Source organism: Terrapene carolina, unplaced genomic scaffold, assembly GCF_002925995.2.
Source record: "Terrapene carolina triunguis isolate 2854851 unplaced genomic scaffold, T_m_triunguis-2.0 Scaffold58, whole genome shotgun sequence".
In the NCBI taxonomy this organism is placed as follows: Eukaryota; Metazoa; Chordata; order Testudines; family Emydidae; genus Terrapene; species Terrapene triunguis.
Window position 1 is genome coordinate 72,692,255 of NW_020664409.1, and position 15,860 is coordinate 72,708,114.

Sequence of the window (15,860 nt, forward strand, 5' to 3'; positions counted from 1 at the left end):
CAGGGTAAGGTGTGCAGTGTAGAAATAGCCATGAGTCACTTAGGCTCTCTCTGTACACAAAGACTACGCCTTTATGAAGTCCCTAGGCTCACTTGTTGGTTTTTTTTGCTTCTTTTTTCTTGTCTATTTTTTAGTATTTGGTCGGAAGCCTATGGGGGGGAGGGTCGTGGTATTGCCACCCTTCCTTCTGTGCTGCCTTCAGAGCTGTGCAGCTGGAGAGCGGTGGCTGCTGGCCAGGAGCTCAGCTCTGAAAGCAGAGCCGCCGCCAGCAGCAGCGCAGAAGTAAGGGTGGCATGGTATGGTATTGCCATCCTTACTTCTGTGCTGCTGCCTGCAGAGCTGGGCCTTCAGTCAGCAGCCGCCACTCTCCAGCCGCCCAGTTCTGAAGGCAGCAGCCCAGAAGAAAGAGGTATGGTATTGCCAACCTTACTTCTGCGCCGCTGCTGGCAGGGTGCTACCCTCAGAACTGGGCGCCTGGCTAACAGCTGCCGCTCTCCTGCCAGCAGCAGTGCAGAAGTAAGGGTAGCAGTACTACCACCCCACATACAATAACCTTGTGACACCCCCCCCCCAATTCCTTTTTGGGTCAGGACCCCAACAATTATACCACTGTGAAATTTCACATTTAAATAGCTGAAATTTATTATTTTTAAAGTCCAGTGACCGTGAAATTGACCAAAATGGACCATGAATTTGGTAGGGCCCTACCTATAATCACTTCTGCATTGGTGATAACCATAGCATTCTTTTTGTTGTTGTTAGATGTTGTTACTCCATTTCTATTGTAAAACAAGCACTTTTAAACACTATTTCCAAGATGGCATAAATGGATTTCAACTAATGCTTTTAAAAAAAAAACCTAACTAAAACCTCCTCTTGTACCCTAACTAGGTACTGTATTGTGACCTCAAACCTCTGAAAAGATCAGTCGGATCCTTAAGTCTGAATGGAGCCCCATTGAATATATTGATGGTTCTCCTTGCTAGGGTCTTTAGTATGTTCTTCAGACAGCTTTGTGAATGTTATGCATGTTAGAATATCTGAATAATTTCTATTTTAAATAATGTATTTCAGTTCTAGAGGACTTTTATAAAGGATTTTACAAATATTTTAAACTTTTATTTAGAGTGGCGTTACTGAAGATGGGTGGAATTGTATTACTTGTCCTAAAGGCTTAACTCCAGAAGGAAAATGTAAATGCGCCATTAATGAAATTTTAGGTAAGTAATCTATACACAATATGAAATGTTGTTCTTAAACATCTGAGTTTATCAAAACAGCATTGTGTATTACCACAGCAAGCCAGAGTTATCAAAGTATTGATGTTTATAGTTCTAATGTAAAAAAAAGTATTCATCTTGTTTTTTAAACACATCTCCCCCAAAAAACCACAAACCCATAGCAGACAAAACTGTGTCCTCTAGCCATTATTCCTTGCATTTGAAAGTAGAAAATAAAACTAAAGACTAATTATTCTTACCGGACCCCTTCTGCCTACCCCTGGCAAGCGTAGAATGATCTCTGTATATCCTGATTTTTCTAGACCTGCTTGAAGCATAAAAGGCTTCTGTCAATTTGGTGTATTTAAGATCTTACTCACTGCTGCAAGGTGGCACAGTTCTGAAAAACTCTTAACAGGAATTATTGTAACTGAATCATATGTCTCCTATTTCAAACCCTTTTGGATGTAGAGAAGCCTGATTATTATTATTTATCTTACACTGAAAATAAGAGCAATACAAGATACAATGTTATCCTCACCTCATAGCTTGCTTTCTGGTTACATACAGGCTCGGGAACTTGCTGTAGAAATGTTTAGTATTGGTTATCCAAAAGAGTAGGGTTTTTTTGTTCTTTTAAAAACAGAAACCAGATGTCTTTATACTAGGTTCATTCTTCCTGATCATTGATTTAAGTCTTAATAATGTGACTGAGGGTGGCTTTAAGATACACCCAACTGTCGTTTAATGTTAGAAAAAGAATACCAGTTTAAGAACCAGAATACATTTTTAGCTGAAACCTCTCCCTTTAAGCATCATGAGGGTTACAAAATACATTTCTTATCCCCATAGCAAATAGTCTAAAAACTAAGTTTAAAAAAAAAAAAAAAAAAGGAAAAACTTAACCACCAAAGTGCTTTGGGGGAAAAAAATCTTGCGTTTGTGATATCTTCACATGTGCATCATCTTTGCACAGCATCTGTAATTTAGTTTTTTAACACTATTAATCTGTGGTTTTATTAGTTGCTTTCGAAAAGCTTAAATTTCGAAATTTAAGCTATCTTATCCCATAAAAATGATTAAATTACTGCTGTTCAAAGAGAATTACTTCTTACTTCAAAATTTTGCAATTTAGTTACAAATATTCTGTTTTGAATATAAATTCCTCCTTAACACAAGTGTAGAGAAACTCGCTTCATTTTTGCCCCTGGCTTATAATTAAAACTACTAGGGTGTGTGTATTACTTACACAGGATATTTTGTTAATTGTGACTCAGGAGTTTTAGAAAATGCAAACTGATTTTGTATTAATTTCTGAGCCAGATTTTCCTAGATATGTTCTTTAAAGGCATTATTTTTGTAAGCAGCTTTAACACCTATGCGGAATACTCTATAGCATGTTATTGCTCACATTTACATTTTTTTCCCCACTTAGTGGAAAGAGATGTTAAAGGCACGTTGTTGAATGAAGCATTGTGTATACGCTGTGATGCAAATGAACCATCATTCTCTGCTTCAAATGTCTTGGGAGATAGGTAAGTATTCTTGCTTCTAAATGTATGTATTCAGATCTGCTTTGTATGGATCCTGATGATTATCTGATTTAAATGGAATGCTCCCCGGGAACAAACTATCTGTTGGATAAAATATGAATACTTCTGGTTAATTGGAGCATTCTGTCTTGCATATACTATAGATGTCCCTATTGCTTTGTAGCAATCTAAATAGCAGTAAGACAAGAGGTTTCAACTCATGTTCAAGTCAGTGGGAGTAGAGGTTGCTAAATATCTTGCAGGGCCAGTATCCTAAATTTGCAACTCCAGTCTTTCTTCTGACTGATGATAGAGTGGGAACAACATGTTCTTATATTAATATGTACTGCTTTATTTGTTGCTAATTGAATAATAGTGGAAATGAGCTGGTAAAATTAACTTTTGTCCAGCTCCCATTGAAAACCACGGAAAGCCTCCCACTGACTTCATTGGGATTAGTCTCAGGCCTCTAATAAACATTGTGCTATGAACACAGAAGGGAAAAAAAAAAAGACTTGATACTTGAGCTGAAATGTGATCCCAGGACTTAATTTGAAGTTTTGAACATAAGAATAGCCATACTGGATTAGACCAATGGTCCATCTAGCCCAGTATCCTGTCTTCCAACAGTGACAAGTGCCAGATGCTTCAGAGAGAAAGAAGAGAATAGGACAATTGTTGAGTGATTCATTCCCTGTCATCTACTCGCAGCTTCTAACAGTCCCAGATTTAGGAACAACCAGAGCATGGGGTTGTGTTTCTGGACATCTTGGCTAATAGCAATTGATGGACCGGCAGTGTTGTAGCTGTGTTGGTCCCAGGATATTAGAGAGACATGATGGGTGAGGTAATATCTTTAGTTGGATCAACTTCTATTGGTGAGAGAGACAAGCTTTCAAGCTTACACAGAGCTGAAGGAGAGCTCTGTGCAAGCTTGTCTTTCTCACCAGTAGAAGTTGGTCTCTCTTCTAGGGTGAACAGCCCTAGTCTTTTTTTAATCTCTCCTCATATGCAGTCTGTTCCATACCCCTACCCATTTTTGTTGCCCTTCTCTGTACCTCTTCCAATATATCTTTTTTGAGATGGGTGACCAAATCCGCATGCAGTATTCAAGATGTGGGCATACCATGAATTTATATAAGGAGCTGAGGGGTGAAAACATTTTCTGTTTTATTATCTATCCCTTTCCTAATGGTTCCTAACATTGTTAGCTTTTTTTTTTTTTTTTTGGACTGCCCCTGCACATTGAGTGGATGTTTTCAGAGAACTATTTACAGCTGACTGCAAGATCTTTCTTGAGTGGTAGTTGCTAATTTAGAACCCATCCATTTTCTATGTATAGTTTAGGATTTTTTTTTAGTGTGCATTACATGGCACTTACCAACACTGAATTTCATCAGGCATTTTGTTGCTCAGTCACCCAGTTTTGTGAGATCCCTTTATATTTCTTCATGATTGGCTTTGGACTAAACCAGTGTTTTTTAAATCATGGGTCGTGACCCAGTACTGGGTCACAGCATGTAAGGCACTGGGTCGCCTTGCTCTGGTCAGCACTGCTGACTGGGACATTAAAAGTCCCGTCAGCGATGCTGCCCAGCTAAGGCAGGCTAGGGCCTACCTTCTCCGACACCATGCTGCGCCCTGGAAGCGGCCAGCAGTGGATCTGGCTTCTAGGCGGGGGGGCCACAGAGCTCTCCTCGCTGCCCCCCATCCCGAGCACCGGCTCTGCATTCACATTGGCCGGAAACTGGCTAATGGGAGCTGCGGTGGGGGGGCGCGGTGCCTGTGGGCGAGAGCTGTGCAAAGCGGCTTGCGCACCTCCGCCTAGGAGCCGGACCTGTTGCTGGCTGCTTCTGAGGTGCAGCGTGGTCTGTGGTGCCAGGACAGGCGGGAAGCCTGCCTCTGCACCCTGGCTGCACTGCTGGGAGCCACCGGAAGTAAGTCCGGGCCCCAACCCCATGCCCCAATCCCTGCCCCAGCTCTGAGCCCCCCCAAACCCAGAACCCCTTCCTGTACCCCAACCCCCCCAGCCCCACCCCAGAGCCTGCACCCCCAGCCCAGAGCCTTGACCCCCTCCAGCCTGAGCCCCCCAAACACAGAGCTCCTCCTTCACCCCAAGCCTCCCATCCCTGGTCCCTCCCCAGAGCCTGCACCCCCAGCCCAGAGCCCTGACCCCCTCCTGCACCCCAACACCCTGCCTCAGCCCAAAGCCCCCTGAACCCCTAATTCCAGCTCCACCCCGCAGCCCTCACCCCTGCACCCCAACAGTCTGCCCCAGCCCTGAGCCACTCCCAAACCCCTCATCCCCAGCTCCGTTGGGTCGCGGGCATCAATAATTTTCTTCAACTGGGTTCCCAGAAAAAAAAAAAGTTTAGTCCAGTGGTTTTCAAACATCTTGAGTAATTTTGTATTTCTGCAAATTTTGCCACTGACTGCACTGCTCCTAAAGCATGGGGAATGTTGTCTGGGCTTGCCGAGGGAAGGCAGCTGTGCTTTATGGCTGGGGCGGGGGAACAAGGTTGGAAACTGCTGCAGAGGATGAACGGTGTTCAGCTTTGTGGTGCTGACTCATCCCCAGGAATGTCAGGTCTGAAGGCTAATAAAGGTGGGCATTCGAAGCCCCTTTTTCCATGCAGCAGAGAAGGCAGCACCCACCCTCCTTCCCCTAGAGATGGCGAATATCTGATTGGGTTAGGACCTGCTGTGGGCATTGTGCTAGTCACTCCTTTTTAAGGGGGGCTGAAAAGGAATTTTTCCTGCACCAGATTGGCTTCCGTGGAATGAGTTTTTTTTCCACCTTCCCCACAGCGGGTATCAGGGAGGACCTTTTCTGGTAAGAAGAAAAGGTGGTAGGCTATATGTCACAACTTTTTTTGTAAGTGTGAGGCGGATGTCCAGTGCAGGTACTCCATAGGGAAGGCATCCAGTGACCAGATAAATGGCCTGGCAAAGGACTTAAAAGAACGTGCAGGATAAAGGAACAGAACGGGGGAAGGGGGTTGGGGTCTCCTGTGATTAGTACAGCAAGGAGCCAACCCCGCTTCCCGCCCCACACACACCTCGTTCTTATAGCTTACCTTAACCATCTTACGAGGAGGGTGATGAGCCATGGGTTGGCTGGGGGCACCTGGATGGAAAATGAAGGGGGGCTGATGGAACCCCTGGTAATGATATGAAGAAGCATGAATTTGCCTGCACTGTACACTTTCTGCTGGGTAGTCCCAGACATCTATATAATAAAGTTGCAGCCTGATTAAAATCCATATCAGGTATCTCCTGTCCTCCTTTCGGTATACCCAGACAACTGTTTACACCTTTTTCCCTATCATTTATTAATATGTTGAACAGCATTGGTCCCAATACAGATCCCTGCTATTTACCATTTTCCATTATGAAATCTGACCATTTATTCCTACTCTTTGTTTCCTACTTCAACTAGTTACTGATCCACGAGAGGACCTTCCCTTTTATCCCATGTCTGCTTATTTTGCTTAAGAGCCTTTGGTGAGGGACCTGGTCAAAGGCTTTCTGAAAGTCCAAGAAAACTATATCCACTGGATCACTCTTGTCCATATGCTTGTTGACCCTCTCATAGAATTCTAGTAGATTGGTGAGGCATGATTTCTCTTTACAAAAGCTGTGCTGATTCTTCCCCAACATATCATGTTCATCTTCTGTGGTTCTTGCTACACATTGCACTCTCCGTAATTGAACAAACTTGTTCTAATCTAACGTTTGAAGAGAATAGCTTGCTTAACATTATAAAGTCTTATAGTTAACTCTATTTTAAGTGTTTTCTTCATGTTTATATTTGTGTGTGTGTGATTTATAGGTGTATAAGATGTGAACAAACATTCATCAATATAAGTGAGTCTTGTGACTGTTCGGACCCAAATATTTTGGTAAGTGAAACAGTTTATATCAAAGTGTAAAGGAAAAAAGTTATGTTGTAAAGTGTGGTGTGTGTATGTATGTATGTATAAATATATAACTGGAATTTGTCTTAATTTTATCTTTTCAGACTGGAGGGTTATGCTTCAGTAACAGCAGAAACTTCCCCTCAAAGGCAGTTGCAACTGTACGTTATGGACAGCTAGTAAGTGTTTTTGTTCTTAACATGATCAAGCTTCATGTTATATATTATGAATAGGTTTTTTTGTGCTGAAATGTTTTAAGAGCATTTTGTTACCCAACTTAATTTTAATGGAACATTTTCTCATGCCTGGTATTTCAGTTTTTCATCTACTTATGTATCTTGCAAAGTCAGTTTCTTATTTTCCATGCTCTACCCCAATCTGCTGCACATACAGTAGTCTCTCAGTGAGATGGTTTATGTGAGGAAGTACTTATCTATCAAGGAAATAGCATGGTCAATTAGTTTAATTAGGGCCTGAAGTCTAGAGGCCAGGGTAATAGTCCTGATTCTGTAAATAACTTGGTGTGACCTTGGACAAGTCACCTAAATTTTCAATGGCTCCATTTCTCTGTGTTTGTTAAAAAACAAAAACACTTGCTTACCTTTTGAAAAGTACGTTGAGATCCTGGGATATAAAGCACTATATAAATGAAAGGTAGTTATCCAGCATCACTCAGTATTGAGTGTCAAGGGGTGTTAAAAGTCAGCCAGGAAGCCCCTCTCTAACTTACAGAAGAAGAAAAGATCTTTAAGTTCTAGTGATAGTTATAATGACCAGCAAAACCACTTTGGCTGGTGCAGGTTGGACATCAGCCCACTGATGAGAAAGTGCTAGAGACAACAGGTCTATGCAGACTTGATAACAAAACAAGTCTGAGTAAAACTGCGTTGGGTGTTGATCTCTCTCCAATAGCCTTTAAAAGTGTGTGAACACAAAATGGGTTTCAGCCTGAAGTCAGTGCCAGTCTTTGAGGGCAATCATCGAGTAATCCATCCTGTCATCCACTCCCAGCTCCTGGCCATCACTGGTCTAGGGAGACAGACCATGGAGTTGCATCCTGACTATCTTGGTTAATAGACATTGATGGACGTATCCTCCATGAACTTATCTAATTCTTTTTTGAACCTAAGTTATACTTTTGGCCTTCATAACATCTTCTGGCAAAGAGTTCCACAGGTTGACTGTGCATTGTTTGCAGTACTTCCTTATGTTTGTATTAAACCTGCTGCCTGTTAATTTCATTGGGTGACACCTAGTTCTTGTGTTATGTGAAGGGGTAAATAACACTTCCCTATTCACTTTCTCCACACCAGTCATGATTTTATAGACCTCTGTTGTATCCCTCCCCCTTTAGGTAGTCTCTTTTCTAAGCTGACCAGTCCCAATTTTTTTTTCTTTAAACTCTCCTCATATGGATGCTGTTCCATATCCCTAATTTTGTTGCCCTTCTCTGTGCCTTTTCCAATTATTATACATCTTTTGAGATGGGGGACCAGATATGCACACAGTATTAAAAGCAACAAAGAGTCCTGTGGCACCTTATAGACTAACAGACATATTGGAGCATAAGCTTTCGTGGGTGAATACCCACTTCGTCAGATGCAACGTCTGACGAAGTGGGTATTCACCCACGAAAGCTTATGCTGCAATACGTCTGTTAGTCTATAAGGTGCCACAGGACTATTTGTTGCTTTTTACAGATCCAGACTAACATGGCTACCCCTCTGATACTTGACACAGTATTAAAGGTATGAATGGACCATGGATTTATATAGTGGCATATATTTCTATCCCTTTCTTAATGGTTGCTATATTGTTAGCTTTTTTGACTGCCACTGCACACTGAGCAGGTGTTTTCAGAGAACTATCCACAATGAGTCCAAGAGCTTTCTTGAATGGTAACAGCTAATTTAGACCCCATCACTTTGTATAGTTGGGATGTTTTCCAATGTACATCATTTTTGCATTTATCAACAAAAATTTCATTGCCCAGTCACCCAGTTTTGTGAGATCCCTTTGTAATTCTTTGCAGTCAGCTTTGCACATAACTATCTTGAGTAATTTTGTATCGTCTGCAAGCTTTGCCTACCCCTTTTTTTCAGATAATTTATAAATATTCTGAACAGCACATGTCCCAGTACTGATCTTTGGGGGACCCTGCTATTTACCTATCACCACTGTGAAAACAAACCATTTATTCCTATCCTTTGTTTTAACCAGATCCATGAGAGGACCTTCTCTCATCCCATGACTGCTTACTTTGCTTAGAGCCTTTGGTGAGGAACCTTGTCAAAGGCTTTCTGAAAGTCCAAGTACACTATATCTGCCGGATCACTCATGTCCATATACTTGCTGACACCTTCAAAGAATTCTAACAGATTGAGGTATAATTTCCCTTCACAAAAACCACATTGACTCTACCCCAAAAAAACGGTATCTCTCATCCTAGTTCTCCTTTTAAGGCTTTGTAGGCTGGTTATCAACATCACCATGTAGATCAGTGCAGAATTGGTTCAAGGCATCTGCAAGATTTGTCAGATTGATTATCGCATCATGAGGATAAAGTCTGTCACTTTTTACCCTTTCTATGGCCCTGCACCCAGTAGCTAGCTTCTACCTGTGGGGAGCTGTGAGCTAATTCATATACAATTACACTAAATAGATGATAGCCACTCCACCTCCAAACAGTTGAGGGTTAGCTCAGTTTACTTTAGGTTGGGGGAAGATACACATAAGAACTATTTGCAAGATTATTGCAAATACAATTAGAACTATGCAAGTTAAATACTGTATTGCTTCAGTTGGAATCTGTCTTAAAAAAATACTATTAGTGTCAAGTTGTATTCAAGATTGAAAAGGGTTGCGGACTATGTTGAAGTTGTACCAACATTCTGTGTAATATGATATAAATGTGTCAGCTGTGGATTCATACCAATAGCTGAAGTGATTTTAAAATATACCTTCAAGCAATTGCTACACTAACCTCTTCACTCTGTGGGTCTGGCCTGGTAATTCAAGGGGTTAAGAAGTGTGTGCCAAAGTTCAGGACTTAGACACCTAGGTGCTGCAAGCACAAACTGAGGTAGCATGTTTAGCTTTCATTTTCTCCAACTCCCCCTTATCCCTACTGAACTAATGTGATATCCTTGATACCTTCTTCTGTTGAGGGAAGGTTGTTACAACACACGTCTTCCAAAGGAGTGATGCAGTAAAATGGTAGGTTTCAGAGTAGCAGCCGTGTTAGTCTGTATCCGCAAAAAGAACAGGAGTACTTGTGGCACCTTAGAGACTAACAAATTTATTTGAGCATAAGCTTTCGTGGGCTACCGTGCATCCGAAGAAGTGGGCTGTAGCCCACGAAAGCTTATGCTCAAATAAATTGGTTAGTCTCCAAGGTGCCACAAGTACTCCTGTTCTTTTAGTAAAATGGTAGTTTGGGTTATAAGAAGGGTTTGGAGACACCATTTGGGGAACACTTATTCTCACTCTTTCGGAAATCAGTAAAACAAAACTATAATTAAAAAGAAAGGGCCAGGCTTCAAAACTGTGTTCACTTTCTTCTCTTATAAACCACAGAGATTATGTAATTCAGTTGCCCTCTTTCTACATCAGTCTTTATCCTTTTCTAGATTGGGTACACTGAGATGTCTAACTTTTCCTGGAGAAAGATGTATTCTTGTCTAAATTTATGGTCTGTGGGCAAATGTAAGCATTTAAGACTGTATACTTCCCTGAATCCAAAGTGGATCTCCCACTGATATAAGTTGGAAGTTTGCACAAAGATCCGGAGTAGAATATTCTTTTCTGTAGTAACTAAAAATTTAGTTACCACTATTTGTTCAGTGCCTTATTTAGCATCATTCAGTGAGAACATTTAAGACATTATCCTATCTTCCTGTCCCCGTTTTTCTCTCCATCTTTGTGCATCCCCTCTGTCTTTCCCTCCTTATTTCTTTCATGTACTAATGTGTAATTTCCCTTTCCATGTGCTTAAATCCTGACTAGAACTGAATGAATTACTGTTTTTTTTTTGTTTAGTAGTTGAACTGAAACTGAATTGTCTTCTTGATTAAACTAAAAACTGAAATAATTTTATTTAAGTTGAACAAAATGTTTAGAATGATGAGTCAAAACAAAATATCAAACCAAAAATGTTGAGTCAAAATGAAATGTCAAAATGGTTCATTGACATTTCTGAAGTAGTTAGCTTTTCAGCTGAAACTAATGTCAAATTCGACCTGATTTCACAAATAATTTTGATACCCCAAAAGTAACATTTTTAGCAAGTTTATGATTTGCTAAAAAAAGCCTACATATTCTCCTACCCTTTCTCAGTTCATCAGCAACTGTGTAGTTAATGTTTACTTAATTCTCATCATTAGTCTTTAGCATTAAGGCTTCAATAAAATTAACAAGCAGTGGAGGAGTTCACAGCCCTCTATTTTTTTTTTCAGGCTGTCTGCAGGCTCAATAACAGCTCTATTATTTAGACTCCATTCAAATTTGGAAGATTATTTCTTGCAACCACGAGGGTAGAAACTTAAACATTTAAAAAAAATATGAAATGAAAAGCTAGAATGTGAAAACTGGATGAGTCATGAAAACCACATAAATATCAGGGTGACCACATATTGACTATGTGGTCAATGTTAAGGTAAACTACATGGAACATCAGCTGCTTGTCAGAAGGTGCTGTGAAATCAGCTATTCTATAAATGGCTGTATGATTACCAACATTATAGGCCAGGGGTCGGCAACGTTTGGCACGCGGCTCGCCAGGGTAAGCACCCTAGCGGGCCGGGCCAGTTTATTTACCTGCTGACGCGGCAGGTTCGGCCGATCGCGGCCCCCACTGGCCGTGGTTCGCCGTCCCGGGCCAGTGGGGGCGGTGGGAAGCCGCGGCCAGCACATCCTTCGCCCACGCCGCTTCCCACTGCCCCCATTGGCCCGGGACGGCGAACCGCAGCCAGTGGGGGCCGCAAATCGGCCGAACCTGCAGCGTCAGCAGGTAAATAAACTGGCCCGGCCCGCCAGGGTGCTTACCCTGGCGAGCCGCGTGCCAAACGTTGCCAACCCCTGTTATACGCTGTCTCCACATTTTCAGTTTAATATGCTTAAGTATATACAAGAATATGTACTGTAATAATTGTAATATTTATATTAAAACCTTGATTTTTTTTTTTTAATTTAAATGAGGCTGCTGCAGAATTTCTAAGCTGCCACACCAATGCACCACAGAAACCAGAGGCCTTCCAAAGAGTTTATAGCCAATTTGCTGCAGAGTTCATGGAGAGCCTTGGAGTTCTTGGTCTAATATTTAGTAGTTTATGTTAAGACAACTAGCTGATAGGGTCTAGAAGGATCAAAGGACACTGATTAACCATGTCCATCATCAGTCTGTTAGTGTGACTAAAGGGAAATGGGCACAAATAAGATTTGAAGTTTTCTGCAAAAATGCTGGATATACACACAAAGATGTGGTTAATGATGGAAGAAAAATCTTTTTTGTGCATGAATCATAGAATATCCGGGTTGGAAGGAACCTCAGGAGGTCATCTAGTCCAACCCCCTTCTCAAAGCAGGACCAATTCCCAACTAAATCATCCCAGCCAGGGCTTTGTCAAGCCTGACCTTAAAAACCTCATGAGAATATATGGTTCCTCAAAATGTCAAAGCTAGTGAATGTATATTGTTGGTGGAAACCTGCTCAAATTTTAGCTGTTTGAAAAAGCAGTAGGATCCAGACGTGAAATTAAGGAATGCTGCCAGTTGGTTGACTTAGTTTTTCATAGATTAAAGCAGCGGTGTCAATAGAGGCGTTTTGGAACAAATTGATAAATTAAATAGTCATAAGTCAACAGGACCACATGGTATTCACCCAAGAGTTCTGAAGGAACTCTAACTCGAAATTGCAGAACTACTAGCTGTGGTCTATAACCTATAATTTAAATCAGCTTCTGTACCAGATGATTGGAGGATAGCTAATGTGGAGCCACTTTTTTTTTTAAAAAGGCTCCAGAGGTGATCCTGGCTATTACAGGCCAGTAAGCCTAACTTCAGTACCAGGAAAATTGTTTGAAACTATAGTAAAAAACAGAATTATTAGACAGATGAACACAATTTGTTGGGGGAAGAGTCAACGTGGCTTTTGTAATCATGCCTCACCAATCTATTAGAATTCTTTGAGGGAGTCAACAAACATGTGGACATGGTGATCCAGTGAATATAGTGTACTTGGGCTTTCAGAAAGCTTTTGACAAGCTTTTCACCCAAAGGCTCTTAAAGTAAGCAGACCTAATATAAGGGGGAAGTTTCTCTCACGGATCAGTAACTGGTTAAAAGACAGGTGTGACAGCATGACTCACCACTGTGTTGCCTCCTGCTGGCTGTCCTGGGAATTAGCACTGCACCCTCTCTTGGTGATATCTCGCCCACTGGCACCTCTGTTCCTGGACCCACTTCACTCCCAGGACCGCAGCATCCTTTTCAGTGACACTGCCCTCCAGCTGTCACACTATGTTCCACCCCTTCCAGGGGGACCTGCAGTCTACTGTCCAGCCACTTCCTTCAGTGGCAAACTGCAGTTCACGGTCTAGCCACTTGCCACATGGCTCCAGCACCCTCTTTGCCTTTGCATCAGGGCATCAATCTGCAGATCCCTGCAGCCTGCCAAGAGCTGCCTTAAGCTCTCTGGGTTTCTGCCTGCAGCACTGCGCTGTCCAGGGTGCTTGCTGTCCTCTACCTGCAAGGCAGCCTGTCCTCATCCTTTCTCAAGCTCTAGGAAGTGACTGAAACTGCTCGGTTCTGCAGCCCTTCTTATATGGGCCAGTCCAGCCCTGATTGGCTGCTCCTATAAGCCCTTCTGTGATTGGCTGCCTTCTGCAAAGCCTCCCTAGGGCTGCCTTTAACCCTTTTTCTGCAAGTGTGGGGCTGACACCCCATCACAACAGGAAACAAAGGGTAGGAATAAATAGTCAGTTTTCAAAATGGAGAGAGGTAAATAGTGGTGTCCCCCAGGGATCTGTATTGGGACCAGTGCTGATGAACATATTCATAAATGATCTGGAAAAGGGGTAAACAGTGAGGTGACACAATTAGCAGTCAATACTAAATTACTGAAGATAGTTACATCCAAAGCATACTGCGAAGAGTTAAGAAGAGATCTCACAAATCTGCGTGACTGGGCAGATGAAATTCAATATTGATGAATGCAAAGTAATGCGTACTGGAAAATATAATTCCAAGTATACATACAAAATGATGGTCTTGTAGCAGTTCAGACCCACCGCCATGGCACCTCCTGCTGGTCGTGCTGGGAAATAGCTCTCTTGGACCACCAGGGTGCCTTTTCTTAGCGGTGTCTCACTCGTCGTTACTTCCACTTCCTCCACTGTCTCGACCAGCGTTGCTCCTGGACCACAGAGTCCTCTTCGGGACACAGCTCTCCAGCTGTGCCCCAGCCTGCTGTCTCCCCCCCTTTCAGGGACAGGTAGTCCTGAGTCCTTCCACTTACCTCAGCAGCCAGCTGCAATCTCTAGTCTAGTCTCTGGCTTCAGGGGCAAATTGCAGTCTGGATTTAGGCCACTCTCCTCATTGGCAAGTAGGGGTAAAGAGAGCAGGGGGAACCAGACCCACCTGCTACCCTGGGTCCCATACCAGGAACCCTATAGCTGGCAGCCACTTACTGCCCCTCCTCCTATTCCCTCTGCCTACTTTCCCTAGGCCTCTTCCCCTGTAGCCCTCGCACCTTCCCTGCCCTTGCTTCAAGGCCTCAGTCTGGCCATGGTCAGCCAAGAGATCCCCTATTGTTCTGCTACTCTGCCCAGCACTACAGTATCTCCAGTGTTCCTCAGCAAACAGTCCTTCTCCTTTGCCCTCCAGGGAAAGACTGCCACTTGTTCTGCTGAGCAGCCCTTTATATATGGGCTGCTCCAGCAAACCTTCTCCTGATTGGCTGAGTTCTATGCTGCCTCTCCTCAAACCCTTCTCCTGCCTGTGTGGGGCAGCTGCCCCACCACAGGTCTAAATCAGTGGTCACCACTCAAGAAAGAGATCTTGGAGTTATTGTGGATCATTCTCTGAAAACATCTTCTCAATGTGCAGCAACAGTCAGAATGTTAGAAACCGTTAGGAAAGGCATAGATAAAACAGAAAATAAAATGCCACTATATAAATCAATGATATGTACACATCTTGAATACTCTGTGCAGTTCTGGTCACCCCATCTCAAAGAAGAAATATTAGAAATGGAAAAAGATAGAGGAGGACAACAAAAATGATTAAGAATATGAAACAGTTTCCATATGAAGAGAGATTTAAAAGACTGGGACTGTTCAGCCTCGAAAAGAAATGACTAAGGGTGGATATGATAGAGGTCTATAAAGTCATCAATGGTGTGGAGAAAGTGAATTGGGAAGTGTTATTTACTCCTTCACATAGTGCAAGAACCAGGAATCACCCAATGAAATTAATAGGCAGCAGGTTTAAAAGAAACAAAAGGAAATACTTCCTCACACAAAGCAGTCAACCGATGGAACTTGTTGCCAGGAGATATTGTGAAGGCCCAAACTATAACTGTATTAAAAAAACAATTAGATAAGTTCATCAATGGCTATTATCCAAGAGGGTTTGGGATGTATGGCCACTGGGAGGCTTTCGGGGACAGACAGCTGTTCTCGCGGGATGGACTTCACCTGAGTAGGGAAAGGAATAGACTTCTGGGAGGGAGGCTGACTCATCTCATCAAAAGGGCTTTAAACTAGGAACTTGGGGGAGACGGTTGGGAGATGTTCAGTTAATCTCCACGCCAGATTCCAACACTAAAAAGGAGTGTGAGGAGATAAGCACAGACATAGGTAGGGGTAGGGAATTGGACATAAGAAAGAGGGGGCGGATGGACAGCATGGGGTCCGTTCCAAATTGCATAACTAATGGGAGAAAGGATAGACAGCATACGGTAAGATGTTTATACACCAATGCGAGAAGCCTAGGTAACAAAATGGAGGAATTGGAGCTCCTGGTCCAAGAAATGAAACCTGATATCGTAGGAATAACCGAAACGTGGTGGAACGGTAGTCATGACTGGAGTACAGGTATGGAAGGGTATGTGCTGTTTAGGAATGACCGGAAAAAAGGTAAAGGTGGGGGAGTGGCGTTATATGTCAATAATGAGCTAGAATGTAAAGAAATAA

The 15,860-nt window shown here is 42.5% G+C and overlaps 1 protein-coding gene across 3 annotated transcripts in view; it reads left to right on the forward strand.

The window, feature by feature from the left end:
* The window catches only part of TMEM67 (transmembrane protein 67), a 51,238-nt gene that overhangs the window by 4,741 nt on the left and 30,637 nt on the right, over positions 1–15,860 (forward strand). For all 3 annotated transcript variants that reach the window (XM_026663040.2, XM_024201910.3, XM_024201924.2), the window contains 4 exons: positions 1,127–1,220; positions 2,656–2,755; positions 6,585–6,654; positions 6,774–6,848. In XM_026663040.2, the coding sequence (XP_026518825.1) occupies positions 1,127–1,220; positions 2,656–2,755; positions 6,585–6,654; positions 6,774–6,848 (339 nt within the window). The remainder of the gene's footprint in view (positions 1–1,126; positions 1,221–2,655; positions 2,756–6,584; positions 6,655–6,773; positions 6,849–15,860) is intronic.